Here is a 23,215-nt window from a genome sequence, read left to right on the forward strand (position 1 = left end):
AGTCCTCCAGATATACAATTTTATTAATGTTTTAACTGCTAAAGACCAATGTTCAGTCCTTGGTGTGAATAAGAGAAAAGTAAACCTTCAACTTGTGGTTATTTGTGAATTCGCTGGTGTCTCAGCAGGTTGGATGACTGAGTGAATGCTTTCCCACAATCAGAGCAAGTGAATGGTCTCTCTCCAGTGTGAACGCGCTGGTGTGTTACCAGGTTGGATGCCTGACTGAATCCCTTGCCACACACAGAGCAGGTGAATGGTTTCTCTCCGGTGTGAACTCGCTGGTGTCTCAGCAAGTCAGTTGTGAGAGTGAATACTGTCCCACACATGGAGCAAGTGAATGGTTTCTCACCGGTGTGAACTCGCTGATGTCTCCGCAGGGAGGATGACTGAGTGAATCTCTTTCCACACAGTGAACAGCTGAACAGTTTCTCCCCGGTGTGAACTTGCTGATGCATCCGGAGAGTGGATGATGAAGTGAATCCCTTACCACATAGAGAGCAAGTGAATGGTCTCTCTCCGGTGTGAACTCGCTGGTGTGTGAGCAGGTTGGATGACTGAGTGAATCCTTTCCCACAGATGGAGCAAGTGAAGGGTCTCTCTCCAGTGTGAACTCGCTGGTGCGTCAGAAGGTCGGATGACTGTGCGAACCTCTTCCCACAATCAGAGCAGGTGAATGGCCTGTCCCCAGTGTGACTGCGCTGATGAGTTTCCAGCTGGGATGGGTAAAGAAATCCCTTCCCGCAACCCCCGCATTCCCACAGTCTCTCTCCTGTGTGACTGCACTGGTGTTTGGACATTTCAGATAAACGTTGGCAGATTCTTTTACACACACAGTAGGTGTGTATCCCCCCAGTGTTGAACGCTGCTTTTCCCTTCCATGTTCAAGATCCTTTGATAAATCAGTTCCGATAAACAGAATGCCAGTCAGACCTGGATATGGTCTTGTGTGAATCCGTTAATTGCAAATCATCCTTTCAAACAGAAAACAAAAATTAGTGAGAGAGACCACAGGCTGTGAAATTGAGAGAAATTAATGAATTGATACTTAGGGAGAAACATTACCATGTGAACTCTTGGATTATCATTAAAACCCAACATTGAAGCCAGTCAGTGTTTGCATAAAAGTACATGAAGAGAGGCACAGCTGGGAGATACAGGGAGGCAATTGTTCTTGTTTTCATCCCAGACCCTTTGATCCCTTCAGTCCTAAGGATATGTGCAGAAGTAAAATGCTGCAAATCTGATATAAAACAGAAGATGCTGGAAATACCCAGCAGGCCTGGGAGCTTCTGAAAGTGTGATCGAGGTGAACGCCATCACAACTGGATTGTCTTTAGTTTGTATTCACCATATGGGCGGCACGGTGGCCAGCACTGCTGCCTCACAGCGCCAGAGACCCGGGTTCAATTCCCGCCTCAGGCGACCGTCTGTGTGGAGTTTGCAGCATTCTCCCTGTGTCTGCGTGGGTTTCGTCCGGGTGCTCCGGTTTCCTCCCACGGTCCAAAAATGTGCCCTGCTAAATTGCCCGTAGTGTTAGGTGAAGGGGTAAACGTAGGGGAATGGGTCTGGGTGGGTTGCTCTTCGGAGGGTCAGTGTGGACTTGTTGGACCAAAGGGCCTGTTTCCACACTGTAACTAATCTAAATCTAACATCCATCCACGTTTTCATTTTCATTACTACCCCCTTTCATTTTGCCATGTGAAACCCATTCTCAGTTAATTCAGTATAGTCAGTTAAATCTGGGTGGTATGAAACAAGTTAAAGCCAGTCATATGGGACAAAATGAGCAGACACTTGAAGAAATGTGGTTTCATTCAAGAAAGCCAAAATAGAATTGTTCACAGAAAATCGTGAAGAACTATCTCTTGAGTTTTCTGGTAAGGTGAGGAGCGTTGATGACGATAATCCTATTTTTGGGATGAGCATGGACTGGCAAAAAGCATTTGACAAAAGTTCCATAACAGCCCAGTGAACAAAACCAAGATCTAAAGGACTAAAAGGGACAGTAACATCGATTTGAAGTTGGCTGAGTGACAGGAAACACAGTCATCATTAACAGTTGTCTTTTGAACTGGAGGAAGGTTTCTAGTGAAGTTAGCTTGAGGTATGCAAGATCAAGATAGTTTTAGATAAAATAAAGAAATGCTGGTCTTGTTAGCAAACAGTAAAAGGATTAAAAAAACACAGATTGAGTATTTTCAGCAAGTGATCCAGGGCATGGGAGTATAAGTAATAAAAACTGGGAACAACAAAGTCCTGGAGCACAACACTTACGTTCAAAGGCTAGTAACATCAAGGTCCGATTAATGAAGTTATACCATCAAATTTGTGTTGTGATTTAGTTCTGCAAAAATTCACTTGCAAATGTCCTACAAAAGGAGATTACAAAAATCATTACCGTCAGACCAGGAGAGAAAAGTAAAAGAGATGAACATTTTTCTTTCTCTGGCTTTGCTTCACAGAATCATTAAAAAAGTCAAGACATAGAAAGTGCCCACTTGGGCCTTTTGTGCTTGTGTCTGGTGAAAAGTTAGCTGCCCAGCCCTAGCCCACTTTGCAGCAATTGGCCAGGAGCTCTGCAGTCTCTTCTACACTTACACATTGACTCACATACACACCCTCTTACAGACTTATACCCTTGTACACTCACTCTCACTCTCACACACACACACACACTCAAACCCACCCGCCCCGTCCCTCAACAACACACACACCCACATCCACACATACACATACAAGTTTGTGGGGTGAGTTTGTACTTGCAGTTTTACATTTTACTTAGCTCAAAAACTGCATGAATTCATGTAAGATTCTGTTAATCCATTTTTTAGATTAGAATCAGTCTGACCATTGTGGTACAGAGAGTCTCACACAGGGCAGCTTCCAGCTTCAACGCATTATCTGGGCCAACATGACACCAATTGCTAAAGTTCACTTGAGAATGTAACTTTTAAAAAAAAGTTTTGCAATTTACATATGAAAAGAACTGAAACCAACATGGCCATTCCAAAAGATGAGTGACTTAAACAATCCAGGTATTTTTCAATATATAATTTCAGTTACATCACACTGTAAACTTCTGCTATAAATTCTCTGTCTTAAAATCTTATACTCCACAACAAATAAACCTGTTGGACTATAACCGAGAATCATGCGATTTTTAACTTCATGCCAATCTAGACACATTACACAAGTTCAGTTTTTTTTGCTTCTTCTCTCATCTCTCGCGGTGAGTTCCAGGCACCAGCCATCATCTTGTGGAAAACACTTTGCCTAATCTTCCACCTAATCCTTCTACCAATCATTTCATGTCTATGCCCTCCAATCACTCGATTCTCTGCTGAGCTAAGAGCTTCTTAATTAAAATTTCCCTTGGCCTTCTCCATTCCAAGAAGAATGCACAGCTAATCCAATCTTTCCACATAGCTGCACTTTGGCCCACTCCATCCTGGTAAATATCCTCATCAATTTCTGCACCTTCTCTGGTGCAATTCCATCCTTTATGTAAAATGAGGTGACCAGAATTACATATACTGCTCAACTTGTGGAATAGGCACCCCTCTGCCATCACCCCACATGAAAATGTCGGCCAAGTGCATCTCTTCCCGTTGCCCCACATAGAGATTAAAGCCCTGCAGCCACAATATCAGGGCAACTGGAGGACTACGTGCTTGCCATCCATGGTCTCAGACCTCCTCCAGGGTTTTCAGAGTTGTGAATGCAGCCCAGTCCATCACAAAACCCAACTTTCCTTCAATTGGCCCCATCTACATTTCCCAATGCCTCAGGAAAGTAGTCAACTTAACCACCCCTTGGGGGTTTAAAGACATGGAAGAAGGTACCTCAAGCCGTAAAATGGCTGAACTTGATTTTCCGTCTAGAAAATGTTCTCTCTTCCATCAACAGCAGACACAGGAGATTTTTTTTTTTTAAGTACCACCAAAAGGTTCAAGAACAGCTCCTTCCTCGCTGTTATCAGGTTTACAAACAGACCCCATGTTTTAGAGGCTCGTACAATTACAATATTTAATAGGCATCTGAATGAGTATGTGAAGAGGAAGGGTTCAGAGGGATATGGGCCTAGTGCTAGCAAATGGCTCTAGATTAATTTAGGATGACTGGTTGGCATGGACAAGTTGGACCGAAGGGTCTATTTCCAAGGTGTACATCTCGGTGACTCTGTTAAAGAGTTCATCTTTCTCCACATCTTCTCTGCAGCTGTAACACTACATTTTGCATTCTATCATATTACCCCGATGTATTTATATAAAGGATGATTTGTCTGGCTGGCACACAAAAGCAATACTTTTCACTGTATTTCCATCCATGAGACAACAATCAAATCCAGTCCAATCCAATCCAATCCAACCTCCCTGTCTACCCCGCCCTCTCCCTTTCACCTCACACACTGCTGTCTCTGAGCCAATGGGAGTTGGAGGTGGGCAAACGTGGCGCCACTATTAAGAAGGGCGGTAAAGACAAGCCAGGGAACTATTGACCGGTGAGCCTGACCTCAGTGGTGGGCAAGTTGTAGGAGGGAATCCTGAGGGACAGGGTGTACATGTATTTGGAAAGGCAAGGACTGATTAGGGATAGTCAACATGGCTGTGTGCATGGGAAATCATGTCTCACAAACTTGATTGAGTTTTTTGAGGAAGTAACAACGAGGATTGATGAGGGCAGAGCAGTAGATGTGATCTATATGGACTTCAGTAAGGTGTTCGACAAGGTTCCCCATGGGAGACTGATTAGCAAGGTTAGATCTCATGGAATACAGGGAGAACTAGCCATTTGGATACAGAACTAGCTCAAAGGCAGAAGACAGAGGGTGGTGCTGGAGGGTTCTTTTTCAGACTGGAGGCCTGTGACCAGTGGAGTGCCACAAGGATTGGTGCTAGATCATCTACTTTTTGTCATTTACATAAATGATTTGGATGCGAGCATAAGAGGTACAGTTAGTAAGTTTGCAGATGACACCAAAATTGGAGGTGTTGTGGACAGCAAAGAGGGTTACCTCAGATTACAACAGGATCTGGACCAGATGGGCCAATGGGCTGAGAAGTGGCAGATGGAGTTTAATTCAGATAAATGCCAGGTGCTGCATTTTGGGAGAACAAATCTTAGCAGGACTTATACACTTAATGGTAAGGTCCTAGGGATTGTTGCTGAACAAAGAGACCTGGGAGTGCATGTTCATAGCTCCTTGAAAGTGCAGTCGCAGGTAGATATGATAGTGAATAAGGCATTTGGTATGCTTTCCTTTATTGGTCAGAGTATTGAGTACAGGAGTTGGGAGGTCATGTTGCGGCCGTACAGGACATTGGTTAGGCCACTGTTGGAATATTGCGTGCAATTCGGGTCTCCTTCCTATCGGAAAGATGTTGTGAAACTTGAAAGGGTTCAGAAAAGATTTACAAGGATGTTGCCAGGGTTGGTGGATCTGAGCTACAGGGAAAGGCTGAACAGGCTGGGGCTGTTTTCTCTGGCGCGTCAGAGGCTGATGGGTGACCTTTTAGAGGTTTACAAAATTATGAGGGGCATGGATAGCATAAATTGACAAGTCTTTTCCCTGGGGTCAGGGAGTCCAGAATTCGAGGGCATAGGTTTAGGGTGAGAGGGGAAAGATATAAAAGAGACCTATGGGGCAACTTTTTCACGCAGAGGGTGGTACGTGTATGGAATGAGCTGCCAGAGGAAGTGGTGGAGGCTGGTACAACTGCAACATTTAAGAGACATTTGGATGGGTATAGGAATAGGAAGGGTTTGGAGGGATATGGGCCGGGTGCTGGCTGGTGGGACTAGATTGGGTTGAGATATCTGGGTCAGCATGGACAGGTTGGACCGAAGGGTCTGTTTCCAAGCTGCCCATCTCTATGACACTACCAGTGGATAAGGGGCGGGGCTGTTCCTCCAACCAATAGGAGTGAAGACCATCCTCCTGTTCCTCCAACCAATGGGAGTGAACAAAGGGCGTGGGCCTTCCAGCGGTGCGCATGCGCCATGCTGTGGCCCAGCGCCCGCGAAGATGGCGGCTGTTAACTCGGTTCTTGTGGAGAGCAACACCCTGAGAAGCTGACGCCAGTTTAAACGCCCGAAAGGTAGTCTCCATTCGGCATTCGCAGTCTTCTCGTCTCGATGTGTTTCTGAATTTGTCACATCTTTGGTGACAAATACAGCACATTCTATTCTAATCCAGACAACCCACCCACCCACCGGCTCGGCCGTACCCCCCCGCATCCTCCGACGGGGTCCCTTACCAGGTAACGGAACAATGCGGCCGTCTCCGTGCGACCGCGGGACCGGCACTGCGCATGCCTAGCGTCACACAATGGGTCCCGACCGATTGTCGGCAGCTCCGGACCAATAGGAAACAGAGGCGGGACTGGAGGACCGAGATGCTGCGGTTGGTCCTCCAGCCGCATCACAGTGAATGAGGGGCGGGGCTCGGCTCCAGTGAAAGCTCAATGCGAGCTGGAAGACGACCATCTGATTTTCTCCTCGGGAGACTCTGCAGTCTGCTGCACTCAAAAAAAAAACCAGTACCTTCTCCCATGTCCCTATGCGCCAACCCTCCACAGCAGGCTTGCCAAAAGAAACTGCAGATCCTGGAATCCAAGGTAGACAAGCAGGGGGCTGGAAGAACACAGCAAGCCAGGCAGTATCAGGAGGTGGAGAAGTCAACATTTCAGGTGCAGGATATAGGTTCTGTGGGTATAGGGTTACACCCAAAACGTTGACTTCTCCAGTGGATGGAGCCTGGCTTTCTGTGTTGTTCAAGCCTCCTGCTTGCCTACCTCGTCATCACATGTTCTGCTAACATGTCAGAAATTAGATGATAAACTATGCCCGGGGATTTTGTTTTCTGTCTTGCAGGCAAGTTGTGAAAATCTAATCATACTCTGTCCTCTGTAAGTGCTAAACTATCAAACGGCAGTTGAAAAATAATCTTATCTCACATTGTTTTGAGAAATAATCTAATCACTTTCCATTGTTTTTGGGTGGCAAGTACTATAATTGTTGCTGGGCATGTGACTATGGGGGAGTGGCATAGAGTATATCTTGCATGCATGACTGACTGATGTAAAACCCTGTATAAAGGGAGGACTACTCCCTTATTTGGAGAGCTATCACTTGACATGGCTCTGCAAGCATCGCGAAGAGTGTTTAAGTGATTCTCCAAAAAGCTTGTACTTGCTTCAGCACAGCAGGTCAAGCAGCATCCAAGGAGCAGGAAAGTCATTGTGGGCTCATATTCCTGGTGAAGGCTATATGCCTGAAATGTCAACTCTCCTAGGATGTTGCCTGATCTGCTGTGCTTTTCCAGTGCCACACTTGTTGATTCTGATCTCCAGTATCTGCAGAACTCCATCTCTCCACACTGACGAATAAAAACAAGCTTCACTGTCCTGTCTAATTGTGATTCCACTTTCAAGGAATTATGAGCCTGCACTCCAAGGTCTCTTTGTTCAAACCAAGGACTTAACTTAGTGGTAAAGTCCTGCCCTGATTTGCCTTTCCAAAATGCAGCACTTCATACTCATTTAAATTAAACTCCACTTTCCACCACTTGGTCCATTGGCTCAAGTGATCAAGATCCCATTATATTCTGAGGTAACCTTCTTCACTGTCCACTACTCCTCCAATTTTGGTGTCATCTGCAAACTTAATAACCATCTATATCACATCCAAATTATTTTCATAATGACAAAAAACAGTGGACCCAGCACCGACCCTCGTGGCACATCACTGGTCACAGGCTTCCAGTCTGAAAAGCAAGCCTTCACATTTAGTTTTGTTTGGGCATGGCACTGTTGTCTGACCAAATCTGTTTGAGTATTCGACAGTTGTCAGAAAGAAGGTTGACACTGGGACTAAGGAGTGGAGTTTGTAACAGAGACTGAAGTGGATACTTCCATCTTTCCAGCATTTCAGTGGAAGATGTTTCTCCTCATCCAGTTCTGGATGTCAGACCAGTCAAGACAAAGTGAGATTTGAAAGGGACTTAGAAGTGATGGTGTCCACATGCATCTCCTCTCCTGTTCTTCTAGATGGTGAAGGTTGAGAATTTGGGAAATTCTATCGAGGTTCTGGTTAAACTGTAAGTATGTACTATCACTATCCTTCATTTTTGCATTTCTCACTTTTATTTTTGTTTTATCCCATGAGGCCATAATCCTGTCCATGTTCAGACTAGGATGGCAGATTTCCTTCCTGATGGACATTAGTGAACCAGTTGAGGTTTTCCAACATCCTGGCAGGTTTCATGATGAATTTCTCTCAGTGCTGGCCCAACAGAGTATCACATCAATTCATCTCAATGTCACAGCCTTGTGTTTTTGAATGTTCTCTCACTTTTTTTTGTTTTAAAATGGTTTCAGAAGATAACATAGAAAGAGGAATTACAATCAAGTATCACATATCCAGCATCATCTCAGAATCTGATGGCAGCTTCCAGATTATTACAAGCAGAATGTAACTGCATTTAGAACATGGAAGGAACAGGCACAGTTCACAGTGAAGAGAAACCCTATGCATATTCTGTGTGGGGACAAGGCTTCAGCCAATCATCTAGCCCCTCGAGACAAAAGCAGTCACACTGAGTAAAAGCCATGGAAATGTGGGGATTGTGATGAAGGATTCAAATCCCTGCCTGAGCCAGAGACCCATCAGCGCAGTCTCATTGGGGAAAAGCCATTCACTTGCTCAGAGTGTGGGAAAGGATTTATTCCGTCATACCAACTCACGACCCACCAGTAAGTTCGCACTGAGGAGAGACCTTTCAAATGCACAGACTGTGGAATGTGATATAAATGTTTCGGGGAACTGCTGTGATGTGTTCACATTGAGGAGTGACCATTCAGATGTTGTCACTGTTGGAAAGGGTTCAAGACATCATCTGAAGTCACTGTCCACCAGTGCATTCACACTGGGTAGAGGCCGTTCACCTCCAGCCTGCAGGGGAAGAGATATGTGCGGTCACAAGACACCCACGAGTTCAGTCTGAGGAGTGACCTTTTTAACTGTTCAATTTGTAGGAAATGCCTTAAACGTTTGCAGGAAGTGATGCCCCTTCAACAGCTTCACACTGGAGGAGACTACTCAAGTGCTGTCTCTCTGGGACTGGGTTCAGGCATTCATCTTATCTCACACTCCACCAGTGAATTCACACTGGGGAGAGGCCATTCACCTTCTCCACATGTGGGAAGACATTCATTCGATTACCCCAACTCATGATACACCAGCAAGCTCACACTGGGGAGAGAACTTTTAATTGTCCGTTCTGCGGGCAAGCTTTAAAACTTCTCAGGAAGTGATGACACATCAACAGGTTCACACTGGGAACCGAACTTGTAACAGCTCAGACTGCAGTAGGTTGCAGAAGAGTTCTCGCCATCTGGTGATCAATACACGTATTCAAACTCAAAGACCTTTCAGATGCTCTCACTGCAGGACTGTGTTCGAGTGATCATCTTACCTTTTAGAACAACAGTGAATTCACACTGGGGAGATATCGTTCACCTGCACCAAGTACGGGAACAGATTCACTCGAAAACCCCATCTGCTGATTCACCAGTGAGTTTGAATGCAACGACAGGAGTTGGACTTTGCTGTTCGTCACATCCAGAACTGAACCATGTTCATTGGTTAATCAACTCCAACTTAGTTTTAGCTGTTAATATTCTGGATAAAAATAAACTGCTTTGTAATGAAACAGCGTGGGAAATTGTTAATACCTCTCACACATTAATTTTGAATGAATTAATTTGGAACTGCTGTACCTCTCCCGTCTCCTCCATCCTCACCAACAACACCAAGCATAGGAGATTATGGAGCTTTTTTCTCACTGAGACAGACACAATTTGATTGGCTGTTTCCACTGCTTCCCTCTCCTCCAATACCTCACTGGGTAAAACTACATCTACAGTTCCTCTCTGCGTTAACCATCAGTTCCCATCTTTCTCCAGCATCTCTCTGCTCTCCCTGACAAAGCTCATTGTGTCCGCAGGACTCAATGCGTTGTCCACAATCTCTATTCCCACGAAACTGCTGACCACTCAACTTCTCCACATTAGCTGTTACTGTTCATAATTCTCTCATCTGTCCCCCTCACCTTTAAAATCCACATCATCAAACGTCCTTAAAAACCTTCAGCATTCCATCTGAACAGATTATCACTTGATCTTCGACCTGCCTTTCCTCAAACTCTTTGAACTTGGTGTTCCCTGAGGGTCACAGAATTCTTACAGAGCAGAAAGAAGCCATTCAGCCCACTGAGTGACCCGAACAGCAACCCATCCCATCTCCATCACCTCACATGGAGTTCTTCACCCACCTGAGCTGCGCACAGAGTGATTTTTTACTGCGGTGAGTCCAAACAACTCGCAGATGTTTAGATGATGTGAAAACCCACATAAACACGGAGACATACAAACTCCACACGGATGGTCTGTCCAAGTACGGAATTGAACACACGTCCCGGACGATGTGAAGCAGCAGTGGTAACCACTGAACCATCCCAGATCTATCTTTTTCAGATTACAACCAGGTGACAGTGTCTGGAAACACTGCGTTAGTTTTCACACGTATGCAGCTCCACTGTCACAACCATCAATATCCATTCCTTCACTGTCACTAAACGATCAGACTGATTAACCCAAATTCAGTATCGGAGAAGAAATATCCTCTAATTAAAAACTGGGGAGATCAAAGGCACCATTACAAAATGTCATTACAAAATTATGATCCTGAACTGACCTTCTCTTTTGGAACTATGACACTGAACCATACGGTTCATTATCTCAGTCTCATATTTAACCCCAGGATGAGCTTCTGACTTTACACAATATATAGTCCCAGATACTTTACTCTCCATGTTATCCATTGCCACCTGACCATAACCCAACGGCTAGTGAAACCCTCATCCAAGCCAGTGTTAAATTTTACCATTGCAATTTTACCATTCCTGACTAGTCTCTCACCTGGATGCATGAGATCTTCAAAACTCTGCTGCTCATGAGCTTTCCCACACCAAGCTCTGCTCACCCATCACCCCTGTGCTTGCTTGCTGCCTGGCATTGGTATCTGGTGGAGAAACTCAGCATGTCTCGTAGCGTCTGTGGAGAGAGAAACAAAGATAAAGTTTCCAGTTCAATCTGACACTCCTTTGGAATTGAGTTCCTAAGTTGGGGTTGTTATCTCAAAATCCCTCCTTTGTTAATATAATTCATTCCAAGTCTCGTTCCAGTAGTTGAAGACTTACGCTGCCATCTGAAACTTTTTTTTTGTAGCCAGAATAAGGAGGAGTTGAGGGCTGAGTGATATTAATCCAGACACCCTAGTAACATTCCTGGGAGCCAGGGTTCAAATTCTACTATGGATAAATGGTAGAATTTGGTTTTGAAATAAAAGAAATCTGGAATTAAAAATCTAATGTTGATTGAACAACCAAGACAAAATAGCCTCTTAAGTTGCTTATGAATCAGTGATGGGATGACTGAGTGATTCTCTTCCCATACATGAAGCAGGTAAATAGCTGCTTCCTAACATGAACTTGAGTCTATTTCCCCGCTTCACGTGTGGGAAGAGATTCACTCAATCGTTCCACTGCTAATTTACAAGCAAGTTAAGAGGCTATTTTGTCCTGGTTTTTCAGGCAATCAACATTTGATTTTTAATTCCAGATTTCTTGTATTCAGATATTTTTCACTTTTAAAGCTCTTTCCACAGTCAGAACATACCAAATGTCGCTGATCAATGGGAACATGTTGATGTTCAGTGCACTGGAATTATGACGTGAACCCCTTCCTACATGTGGAGTAAGTGAACGGTCTCTCTGCAGTGTGAACAACAGATCTTATTTACTGGATGTAAGTTTGCTCACTGAGCTGGAAGGTTTGTTTTCAGACATTTCGTCACCATACTAGCTAACATCAGCCCGCTTTTTGTGTGTGTTCAGGTTTCATTGGGTTTTCTTGACCTAAGGAAACCTAAACACATAAAAAAAAAACAGGCCATACCACTAGTGCTTCACCGGAGGCTCACTGATAATGTTACCCAGTATGGTGACAAAATGTCTGACAACAAACCTTCCAGCTCAGCAAGCAAATTTACATCCAGAACCTCAACCTGAGATACAAATCCCCTCAAAATCCACTAAGTCTTATTTACTCTGAAGCCTTTGTAAGAGACACAGACGTTTAAAAATTTCTTTCAAGTGTGAACTGTACTGGTGTTATAGCTATTGAAAAGCCTCAGAACTGTTTAATGAAAAGCTGATTAATGTGACTTTTATTCAGAATTCTGACAGCAAAAATTGAAGTGGAATGTACTGACATCAGCAGAAAAAGATATCAATAAACATGGTTCAGCCCTGGATGTGATTAACAGCAAAGTCCAATCCCAAGGTCGCTGCTGAACTCACTGGTGCCTCAGCAGGTGAAAGATTTGACTGAATACCTTCCCACACTCACAGCAAGTGAACAGGTTTCTCCAGGGCATGAATAAGCTGGTGTACGAGTTAAGAGGATTTCCCAAACTCAATCACACAATGAGAGCACTTGAATGGTCTCTTGGCAATGTGAACACTTTGCTGGGACATTAGTGCTTCAGAACTTTTATTGCACTTCCCACAGTCTTGTATTTAAAAGGTCTGCTCTCTCCACTGTGAACGCGCTGGTGTCTCAATAAAATGGATGACTGAGTGAATCTCTTCCCACACTTGGAGCAGCTGAAAGGCCTTTCCCCAGTGTGAACTCTCTGGTGTGTCAGCAGGTTGAATGACTGGGTGAACTTCCTCCCACACTCTGTGCAGGAGAACGGTCTCTCCCCAGTGTGGGTTCGCTGGTGGACAGTGAGCTCGGATGATGACCTGAACCTACTCTCACATTGGGAACATCTGAAAGGTTTCTCGTCAGTGTGAATGCGTTGATGTGAAATCAGTTTACTGGAACTTTTAAAGCACTTCCCACAGGCTGAGCATTTAAAAGGTTTCTCATCAGTGTGAACACGTTGGTGGGACATCAGATCCCCTGAACTTTTATAACATTTCCCACAGTTTGAACATTTGAAAGGTCTTTCATCAGTGTGAACTCGTTGGTGAGATATTAGTTCCCCTGAACTTTTATAGCACTTTCCACAGTCTGGGCACTTAAAAGGTCTCTCCTCAGTGTGAATACGTTGATGGCGTATTAGTTCCCCTGAACGTTTAAAGCAGTTTCCACATTCTGGACATTTAAAAGGTCTGTTGTCGGTGTGAACACGTTGATGGTTCGTGAGTGCCCCAGAACTTTTAAAGCACTTCCCACAGTTTGTGCATTTAAAAGGTCTCTCATCAGAGTGAACACGCCGATGGGATATCAGTTCACTGGAACCTTTATATCCCTTCCCACAGTCTGGGCATTTGAAAGGTCTCTCGTCAGTATGAACACGTCGATGGGACATTAGATTGCTGGAACTTCTATATCCCTTCCCACAGTCTGGACATTTGAAAGGTCTCTCTCCAGTGTGAACACGCTGATGGAGCATCTGTTCCCCAAAGCTTTTATAGCTCTTCCCACAGTCTGGGCATTTAAACGGTCTCTCGTCAGTGTGAGTATGTTGATGGGACAGCAGTTCTCTGGAACTTTTATAACACTTCTCGCAGTCTGGGCATTTAAAAGGTCTCTCGTCAGTGTGAACACGTTGATGGGACATCAGATTGCTTGAACTTTTAAAGCACTTGCCACAGTCCGGACATTTAAAAGGTCTCTCCTCAGTGTGAACACGATGGTGAGACATCAGGGTTGATGACTGCGTGAATCCCTTCCCACACTTGGAGCAGGTGAATGGCCTCTCCCCCGTGTGACTGTATTGGTGAATTTCCAGCTCCGACGGGGACCTGAACCCTTTATCACAATCCCCACACTTCCATGGTTTCTTCCCAGTGTGACTGCATTTGTGGTTTGTGAAGTCAGATGGTTGACTGAAGTCTTGTCCACACACACAACACGTGCACAGTTTCTCCCCTGGGTGAACGGTGCTTTCTTCTTCCATACTCAAAATCTGATGATATTTAGGTGATAATAAATTGGATAGCTCCGTCAGATCGTGATAGGATATTTGGCTTGAATTTTCTGACTGTGAATCCTCCCTTTGATTAGTCTTGTGAAATTTGAATGAAAACAGAAACAATTGAATTGCAACAAAAAGAACACAAAATCAAAGGGCAGTTGAGAAACTGAGCTGAATAAATCTGGTAATTTATGGGGTGTTCATGAGGTAACAAGTAACAATGAAAGCTGCCAGAATTTCATCAAACCCAACAGGTCACTCATCTCCTCCAGGGACTGGAACCTGCCGTGCAGTCTGGATAACAAATCTCTGACCGCATGGGAGAACAGAGAACACAGAGGGAGAGTGAGGGATAACAGAGGCCACGAAGCAGGGCAGCTTGAAGGTCGGGGAGCGCTGATAAGGTAGGAAAATTGAGAGTGAGGGAGGTAGCGTCATGGGGCAACAGTAAGAGTGAGAGTGAGGGACAAGAGTGAGAATGATGGCAATAAGATCAATAAGATGGCAATAAGACAGGCCAGGAGAGTGACCTCAAACCTTCATCACCAATATTATCTATTTCCAGCTCAATGACATCACCTAACTCCACCCTGGTGTCGACAGCTCTGAAACTGTCATTCGTTGCTCATAGCCTTAAACGTTCTAACACAATCTGGACCGGCCTACCACATCCATCTTCCCTGTAATCTCAAGGTTATCCTCAGTCTGTTGTTCATGTCCTTACTCACACCAACCTTCTTTCACCCATCACCACCCTGCTCTCTGCCTGCAAAGCACCAAAACCTTTTTAAAAAAATCTCAGCATTGTTTTTAAAATCACTTCCCTGCTGCCATTGCCCCTGACTCTCTAACCTCTTCTGGCTGCATAACACTCAGAAATATCTGTGTTTGTCTAATTCGAAGTTCTTGAATTTTCCAGATTTTAAATTATTCTACACCACTGAGCCATTCATTGAGCTTCCAAGGGCCCAGGCTCTGGAAATTCCTCCTCAAACTTCTCTAAGTCACACTGATCTTCAAAATACTCCCTGAAAGAGACCATTTAATCAAAATGTCTTCTCATTACCACATGGACTGCAGCATTTAAGGTCATGCACCAACTCTTCCACAAGTAATTAGGGATGACAAAATAATCTGCTGATCTTGATAGTGATGCTCAAATCCCAAAAACTCTTTTTAAAAGTATCTGTACAGTTTTATATATGATTATGCGTATAAAAATAGATTAAAAGCATCTTCAGAAAAGTTTGTTCCTAACAATAGCATCTGATTAGATTGAATGCAAAGTTCCCATTTTACAACTTGATCTCCCCTACCATCCTTTGACAATTAGAGATCAGAATTTCCTGGACCTGACTGGTTTCCAATAGCCTGAGGGCTAAACTGAGCAACGTCTCCATCTTAATTCCACCTCAAACTAATTCAACAAATGCCTTCACAAGAGAAGTGGATGAGCACCTGAAGTGCATTAGAGACCCGCGCCGTCCTCTGGGTGAAGTACTTTCCCCGGAAACCCCCTCAAAGCCTTCACATTGAAATTACACCCTGTTACTATTGATCATTCGACAAAGAGGACAAAGTTGGCTTTCCTGTGTTAATTATTTGTACTCTGGATTGTGCAGGAACATTTTCATAATTGTCATCCGAACCTTTTTGACACAATAATTACCAACCCTTAAATACTCAAAGGGCAGTTGGCACTTCTCATTTCCAATTACCTGATCCAGTGGAAACAATAAAACGAAGGGAAGTGAAACTCACTGAGTTGCTCTTACGATGTATAAAATGGCCTCCTTCTGTTCGGTGATCATTCCGTGATTCCGTGAGAGAGGATGTAAACTGGAGACAGGAAGTAAACCTCCAGAACCAATACTGTCATACTGGAAACCAGCTCTTAATTAGTCTATCGATGTTTCTGGACTCGATTCTCTGAACAAATGCTGGAATAAAACGAGAGAAATACCGCAGATATTAGACAGCTAAGATAAAACAACCAATCATAGGCTGGAAAACTCAGCAGGTCAGGCAGTATTTGTAGTGAAGGCAACACAGAGTTAACATTTGAGAAAGTGTAGAATAAATATGATGAACAAAAATAGTACAGAATATGACAGTTCGTATTAGCTCAGAAGTTGAAGAGAAATGATCACACATTCAGGAAATAAAATTGTTGACCATGGGAAGATAAAGCTGGTGAATCAGCAGCACGTAGTCTGCAGACGAGAAGCAATGGAAGCCTCATTTAGACACAATTGGTAAAGATAATATGAAAATACCAAACAGATTTAAAATGCACCACCATTAAAGGAAGTTAAAGTCAACCACAATAATAAACCTATTACTTCTGCAGCTTTCGTAAATCTACCTCCCAATCTGCTCCTCTGTGTCTCTGTTGCTATGGACATCACAGGGGCAGGAATGGTTGCTGGATGTTCCAGGATTTAGATGTTTCAAAAGGAGTAGGGAGGGGGAGGTGAAAGAGGTGTGGGAGTGGCATTGCTAATCAGGGATAGTATCACAGCTGCAGAAAGGCAGGGCTTCGTGGAGGGTTTGTCTGCAGAGTCAGTATGGGTGGAAGTCAGAAACAGGAAAGGAGCAATCACTTTATTGGGAGTTTTCTACAGATTAGATTACATTACATTACAGTGTGGAACCAGGCCCTTCGGCCCAACAAGTCCACACCGGCCTGCCGAAGCGCAACCCACCCATACCCCTACATTTACCCCTTACCTAACACTACGGTCAATTTAGCATGGCCAATTCACCTGACCCTGCACATCTTTGGACTGTGGGAGGAAACCGGAGCACCCGGAGTAAACCCACGCAGACACGGGGAGAACGTGCAAACTCCACACAGTCAGTCGCCTGAGGCGGGAATTGAACCCGGGTCTCAGGCGTTGTGAGGCAGCAGTGCTAACCACTGTGCCACCCATAATCTCCCAATAGCAACAGAGATGCGGAGGAACAGATTGGGAGGCAGATTTTGGAAAGGTGCAGAAGTAACAGGATTGTTGTCATGGGTGACTTTAACTTCTCTAATGTTGGTTGTAACCTTATTAGATCAAATAGTCTGGATGGAGCAGTTTTTGTCAGGTGTGTCCAGGAGGGGTCATTGACTCAATATGTAGATAGACCGATGAGAGGGGAGGCCATATTGGATTTGACACTTGGCAACGAGCCACGCCAGGTGTCAGATCTCTCGGTGAGAAAGCATTTCAGTAATAGTGATCACGACCCCATGACCTTTACTGTACTCACGGAGAGGGACAGGAGCAGATGATACGGGAAAGTATTTAATTGGAGGAGGGGGAATTACAATGCTATTAGACAGGAACTGGGGCGCCTAAATTGGGAACAGATGTTCTGAGGGAAATGTGAGGTTGTTCAGGAAGCACTTGTTGATAGCACAGGTTTGTCCCACTGAGGCATGGAAGGGATGGTAGTTTGAAAGAATCTTGGGTGACAAGGGATGTGGATTAAGTCAAGAGGTGGAAGGAAGCTTAATTAAGGTTGAAGAGACATGAATCAGATGGGCTTTAGCGGGTTATGAGGTAGCCAGGAAAGAACTGAACAATGGACTTGAGAGCTAGAAGGGAGCATGAAAAAGCTTTACCGCGCAGGGTTAAGGAAAGCCCTAAGGCATTCTACATTCATATGAGGAACAAAAGGATGGCTATAGTGAGGATAGGGCTGATCAGGGATACTGGACAGAACTTGAGCCTGGAGTCAGAGGAAGTCAGGGACGTCCTTAAGGAATACTTTGCTTCAGTATTCACTACTGAGAGGGACCTTGGCATTTCTGAGGACAGCGTGAAACAGACTGATATGCTAGAACAGATTGATATTAAGAAGGAAGATATGTTGAAAATTTCGAAAGATAGAAGGACAGATAAATCCAGTCGGCCATACGGGATATAGAACATAGAAAAGTACAGCACAGAACAGAACCTTTGGCCCATGATGTTGTGCCGAGATTTAATCCTAGTGTAAAATATAGTAACTTAACCTACGCACCCCTCAACTCACTGCTATCCATGTGCGTGTCCAGCAGTCGCTTAAATGTCCCCAATGACTCTGCTCCCATCACCACAGCTGGCAACGCATTCCACCTGACACCTCCATTATTCCTTCCTCCTAATATCTTCAAACTATGAATTCTCGTACCAGTCAATCCTGCCCTGGGGAAAAGTCTCTGGCTATTGACTATCTATTCCTCTCATTATTTTGTACATCTCGATCAGATCTCCTCTCTTCCTCCTTCTCTCCAAAGAGAAAAGTCCAAGCTTATTCAACCTTTCTTCATAAGGCAAGCCCTCCAGTCCAGGCAGCATCCTGGTAAACCTTCTTTGCACCCTCTCCAAAGCCTCTGTATCTTTCCTATAGTAGGGCAACCAGAACTGGACACAATATTCCAAGGGACATGTAGAGCTGCAGCAAAACCTCGCGGCTCTTAAACTCGATCCCCCTGTTAATGAAAGCCAAAACACCATATGCTTTCTTAACAACCCTATCCACTTGGGTGGCAACTTTGAAGGATCAATGTACCTGCACACTCAGATCCCTTTGTTCCTCCACACTGCCAAGAATCCTGTCTTTAATCCTATATTCAGCATTCGAGTTCAACCTTCCAAAATGCATCACTTTGCATTTATCCAGGTTGAACTCCATCTGCCATTTCTCAGCCCAGCTCTGCATCCTATCTATGTCGCGCTGCAGCTTGCAGTAGCCCTCTATACTATTGACGACACCTCCAACCATTGTGTCATCCGCAAACTTACTAACCCACCCCTCAACCTCCTCATACAAGTCATTTATAAAAACTACAAAGAACAGAGGCCCAAGAACAGAGCCCTGCAGGACCCCATTCAACACTGTCCTCCAGGCAGAATACTTTCCATCTACAACCACTGTCTACCTTCTGTCAGCCAGCCAATTCTGAATCCAGATAGCCAAATCTCCCTGTATCCCATACTTCCTGATTTTATGAATGACTTTGTGAATACCCTAGGCTAATACAGGAAGTGATGGAAGAGATTGCTGCATCTTTGGTGATGATCTTTGCGTACTCACTGTCCACTAGAGTGGTGCCAGATAATTGCAGGCTGGCAAATGTTATTCTCTTGTCCAAGAAAGGGAATAGGAATAATCCTGGGAATTACAGATCACTCAGTCTTATGTCTGTAGTGGGCAAAATGTTGGAGAGGATTCTGAGAGACAGGATTTATGATTACTTGGAAAACCATAGTTTGATTAGACATAGTCAACATGGCTTTGTGAGGGGCAGGACATCCCTCACTAAACCTTGTTGAATTATTTGAGGATGTGATAAAACACATTGATGAAGGTAGAGCAGTGAATATGGTGTACATGGATTTTAGCATGCATTTAATAAGGTTCACCATAGTTGGCTCATTCAGAAAGTAAGGAGGCATGGGATACAGGGAGGTCTGGCTGTCCGGATATAGAATTGGCTTTCCCATAGAAGATAGAGAGTGGTGGTAGATGCAAAGTATTCAGCCTGGAGATGGTGATCAGTGGTGTTCTGCAGGGATTGGTTCTGGTAGCTCTGCTGTTTGTGCTTTACTAAATGACTTGGATGAGGCAGTGGAAGGGTGGGTTAGTAAGTTTGCCAATGACACAAAGGTTGGAGGAGTTGCAGGGCTGTTGGTAGGTTGCAATAGTAGATTGACAGGACGCAAAACTGGACTAATAAGTGGCAGATGGAGTTCAACCTGGAAAAGTGTGAAGTGATTCACTTTGGAAGGTCGAATTTGAATGCAGAATACAGGTTAAAAGCAGAATTATTGGCAGTGTGGAGGAAGAGAGGGATCTTGAGTCTGTGTCCATAGATCCCTCAAAGTTGCCATCAACATGATAGGTTTGTTAAGAAGGTGTGTGGTGTGTTAGCTTTCATTAGCAGGGAGATTGAGTTTAAGAGCCAGGAGGTTATGCTGCAGCTCTATAGAGCCTTGGTTAGACCACACTTGGAATACTGTGTTAAGTTCTGGTTGCCTCATTATAGGAAAGACGTGGAAGTGTTAGAGGGGGTGCAGAAGAGATTTACCAGGATGTTTCCTGGACTGGAGGGCGTCTTCTGAAGAAAGGTTGAGGGATCTCGGGCTTTTATCATTGGAGCGAAGAAGGATGAGAGGTCACTTGACAGAGGTGAACAAGATGATGAGAGGCATAGATAGAGTGAATTGCCAGTGACTTTTTCCCACGGTGGAAATGTCTATCATGAGGGGGCATAATTTTAAGGGGATTGGAGGAAGGTTTAGTGGAGATGGCAGAGGTAGGTTCTTTACACAGAGAGTGGTGGGTGCATGGAATGCACTGCCAGCAGTGGTAGTAGTGTCAGATACATTAGTGACATTTAAGTGACTCTTGGATAGGCATATGGAAGATAGTACAATGAAAGGTATGCCAGCTAGTCTGATCTTAGAGTAGGGTAAAAGATCGGCACAAGATCAAGGGCCGAAGGGCCTGTACTGTGCTGCACTGTTCTATGTTCTACTAAGAGCAAGTTGGGTCAATGAGGGTGAAACAAAGCAATGGACATGGATTCAGAACCACTCTAAAAGTCTCACAGCAGACCCAGAGAGATGAAACAACAGCATAGCACAAAAAGCTGTAAATTCTAGATGGATGTTCAACAATACTCATTTCTGAAACAATTTCTTTGTTTTCAAATTTTAATTCTCCTGTTGGATGTTGTAGCTGGAAAAACAGTACAAGAATTGTGCAAAGAGAAAAAGCCCGATTGTCAAAAGTCTTCATGTCTCTGTAAAACGAGATTACGAAAACCATCAGTGTCTGTCTAAATTAAAATACAGTGACTGACATTTCTCTAGGTTGGAATTTGCCCTGTGAAAGGATTTTCCAAAATCAGAGCAGAATGTAAATTCACAACTCGATCAGAAGGAAGAGAAATTTTAATTGCAACGTTCGGTTGGAGATACTGAGGTTGAGGGTAGATTTGACAAATGTGTCAAAAGTTTAGAATATTTTGTATTAGTTAAAGATAAGTTGCAGAGTGGAGTTTTGTTCCTGTAATACAATCCCTCCCCCAGACTGTCCAGTGAAGTGCTTTGCTATGTTTGTGAGTGATATGATATCAATGTGTTTTCTTCTGAGATTAGATTCGATTCTCTACAGTGTGGAAACAGGCCCTTCGGCCCAACAACTCCACAATGCGCCCCCCCCCCCCCACCCGAAGAGTAACCCACCCAGACCCATTTCCCTCTGACTAATTTACCTGACGCTACGGGTAATTTAGCATGGCCAATTCACCTGACCTGCACATCTTTGGATTGTGGGAGGAAACCGGAGCAACCCCACGCAGACACAGGGAGAATGTGCAAACTCCACATAGACAGACGGGAATCAAACCCAGGACCCTGGTGCTGTGAGGCAGCAGTGCTAACCACTGAGCCACCGTGCCGCCCTGGTGCTGTGAGGCTGACAACGATCCTATTTGGGGGTGGCTCGGTGGTTAGCACTGCTGCCTCACAGCACCAGGGACCAGGGTTCAATTCCATCCTCAGGCTGCTGTCTGTGTGGAGTCTGCACGTTCTCCTCGGGTCTATGTAGGTTTCCTCCAGGTGCTCCGGTTTCCTCCCACATTCCAAAGGTGTACAGGTTCAGTGGACTGGTCATGCTAAATTGCCCATAGTGTGCAGGCTAGATGGAGTAGCCATAGAAAATGCAGTGTTATAGGGATTGGATAGGGAGTGGGACTGGCCTGAATATATTTTGTAGGGATTCTATTCTATTATACTCTCATTATACGTGCCTCAGAGTTTTCCGGAGATTTTGATCTTATGCTCAGTTTGCCAAGTTCAGGTCAATTTCTTCTATCGAGAAAAGGAACGGTAGCACGACTGACTTTGAGAGACACAACTGTTTACATCACTTCCTCTGTGAAAACATATTTGCCACACTTTTACTATTTATACATCACAAAGAAGATTGAGATTCCTTTTCAAATTAACTGCTAGTCTCATTTCATACTCCCCTCTGCTCCCCCACCCTATTCTTTTACTTCTCTATCATTCTTCTCCATTCCCCTCTGAACTTTCTATATTCAGTCTGGTTCGCAGCTGGATGTTCTCCACATGTCCATAACAAACAACCTTTTTCTTGCTTGCCTTCATTTTTATCTCTCGTCATTTATGAATTTCTGAGTTTCTTTGCCCTACTTTTTGATTATGTTTGAAATACTTCTTTTTCAAAGGTCACCAACTATTCAGCTACATTTCTTTTCCTGCCAACATTTGACTTGATTGTTTTTGGCACAGGGTTGTTCTTCTTCCATTGAAATGAGAATCAAATACCATTCAGGACAGAAGAGGCCCTTTGATCCACCAGCTCAGTAATGTCAAATCAAAACTAAATCTACACTTGTACCATTCTCCAGTCCCAGGTCCGGAGCTTTGAACATGATGACATTTCAAATGCTCATCCAGGTACTTTGTAAAAGTTGTGAGGTACCCACATGAACCCATGTCTCAAGCAATGTATTACAGACCCCTGCCACCCTCTGGGTGAAATATTTTCCCTCAAGTTCCCTCTAAGCCCTTCACTTAAAGTTATGCTCTGATATTATTGACTGTTCAACTAGGAGGACTAAATTGGCTTTCCTGAGTTAATTATTTGTATTCTGGATTGTTCAACATCATTTCCATAATTCACCTAAAACTTATGTAACTATTATTATTACCATTCAATGCTTAGCTAACACTTTGCCCTCCTCATTCCCAAGAAACAGGTCCAGTATTGCCTTCTTTCTCACTGGGAGAAAGTGAGGACTGTAGTTGCTGGACATCAGAGTCGAGAGTTTGTTGCTGTGAAAGCACAGCAGGTCAGGCAGCATCCAAGGAGCAGGAGAATCGACGTTTTGGGCATAAGCCCTTCATCAGGAAGGAGGCTTGTGGGCTGGGGTCTGAGACATAAAAGGGAGGGGGTGTGGTTGGGGTAAAGGTAGCTGAAAAAGTGAGAGGTGGATGAAGGTAAGGGAGAAGATGATAGGTCAGAGGGGGTTGTGATGGACCAGTCAGGAGGGCAGTGCAGAGTTGGAGGCTTAGGATTGGGAGAATGTAGGGGGAGAGGAAATGAGGAAGCTGTCGAAATCCACATTTATTCTGTGTGGTTGCAGGATCCCAAG

At 44.3% G+C, this 23,215-nt stretch overlaps 3 protein-coding genes across 5 annotated transcripts in view; 1 reads left to right on the forward strand and 2 right to left on the reverse strand.

Moving 5' to 3' along the window:
• Positions 1 to 5: 5 nt before the first annotated feature.
• On the reverse strand, positions 6 to 15,955 carry LOC148144545 (uncharacterized). The gene is made up of 5 exons (XM_087974861.1): positions 15,814 to 15,955; positions 10,983 to 11,117; positions 9,479 to 9,684; positions 2,278 to 2,372; positions 6 to 974 (listed from the first exon to the last, which is right to left on the reverse strand). The coding sequence occupies exon 5, from the start codon at positions 798 to 800 to the stop codon at positions 99 to 101; it is 702 nt and encodes a 233-aa protein (XP_087830987.1). The 5' UTR covers positions 801 to 974; positions 2,278 to 2,372; positions 9,479 to 9,684; positions 10,983 to 11,117; positions 15,814 to 15,955; the 3' UTR covers positions 6 to 98.
• The window catches only part of LOC122543598 (uncharacterized), a 22,393-nt gene continuing 5,188 nt past the window's right edge, over positions 6,011 to 23,215 (forward strand). The window contains exons 1-3 of one of the 3 annotated variants that reach the window (XR_006310112.2): positions 6,011 to 6,263; positions 7,928 to 8,101; positions 8,382 to 9,484. The gene's annotated coding sequence lies outside the window, so the exon portion shown is untranslated. Of the gene's footprint in view, positions 6,264 to 7,927; positions 8,102 to 8,381; positions 9,485 to 23,215 lie in introns of those variants that run through there. The other 2 variants (XM_087974850.1, XM_043682422.2) reach the window with 2 other exon arrangements.
• LOC122543609 (uncharacterized) lies at positions 12,275 to 15,966 on the reverse strand. Its single transcript, XM_043682437.2, has 2 exons — positions 15,828 to 15,966; positions 12,275 to 14,142 (listed from the first exon to the last, which is right to left on the reverse strand). The coding sequence occupies exons 1-2, from the start codon at positions 15,861 to 15,863 to the stop codon at positions 12,601 to 12,603; spliced, it is 1,578 nt and encodes a 525-aa protein (XP_043538372.2). The 5' UTR covers positions 15,864 to 15,966; the 3' UTR covers positions 12,275 to 12,600.

This window comes from Chiloscyllium plagiosum, unplaced genomic scaffold (assembly GCF_037043375.1).
Source record: "Chiloscyllium plagiosum isolate Xiang-an unplaced genomic scaffold, Cpla_swu_hap1 HiC_scaffold_27, whole genome shotgun sequence".
NCBI classification, from domain to species: Eukaryota; Metazoa; Chordata; class Chondrichthyes; order Orectolobiformes; family Hemiscylliidae; genus Chiloscyllium; species Chiloscyllium plagiosum.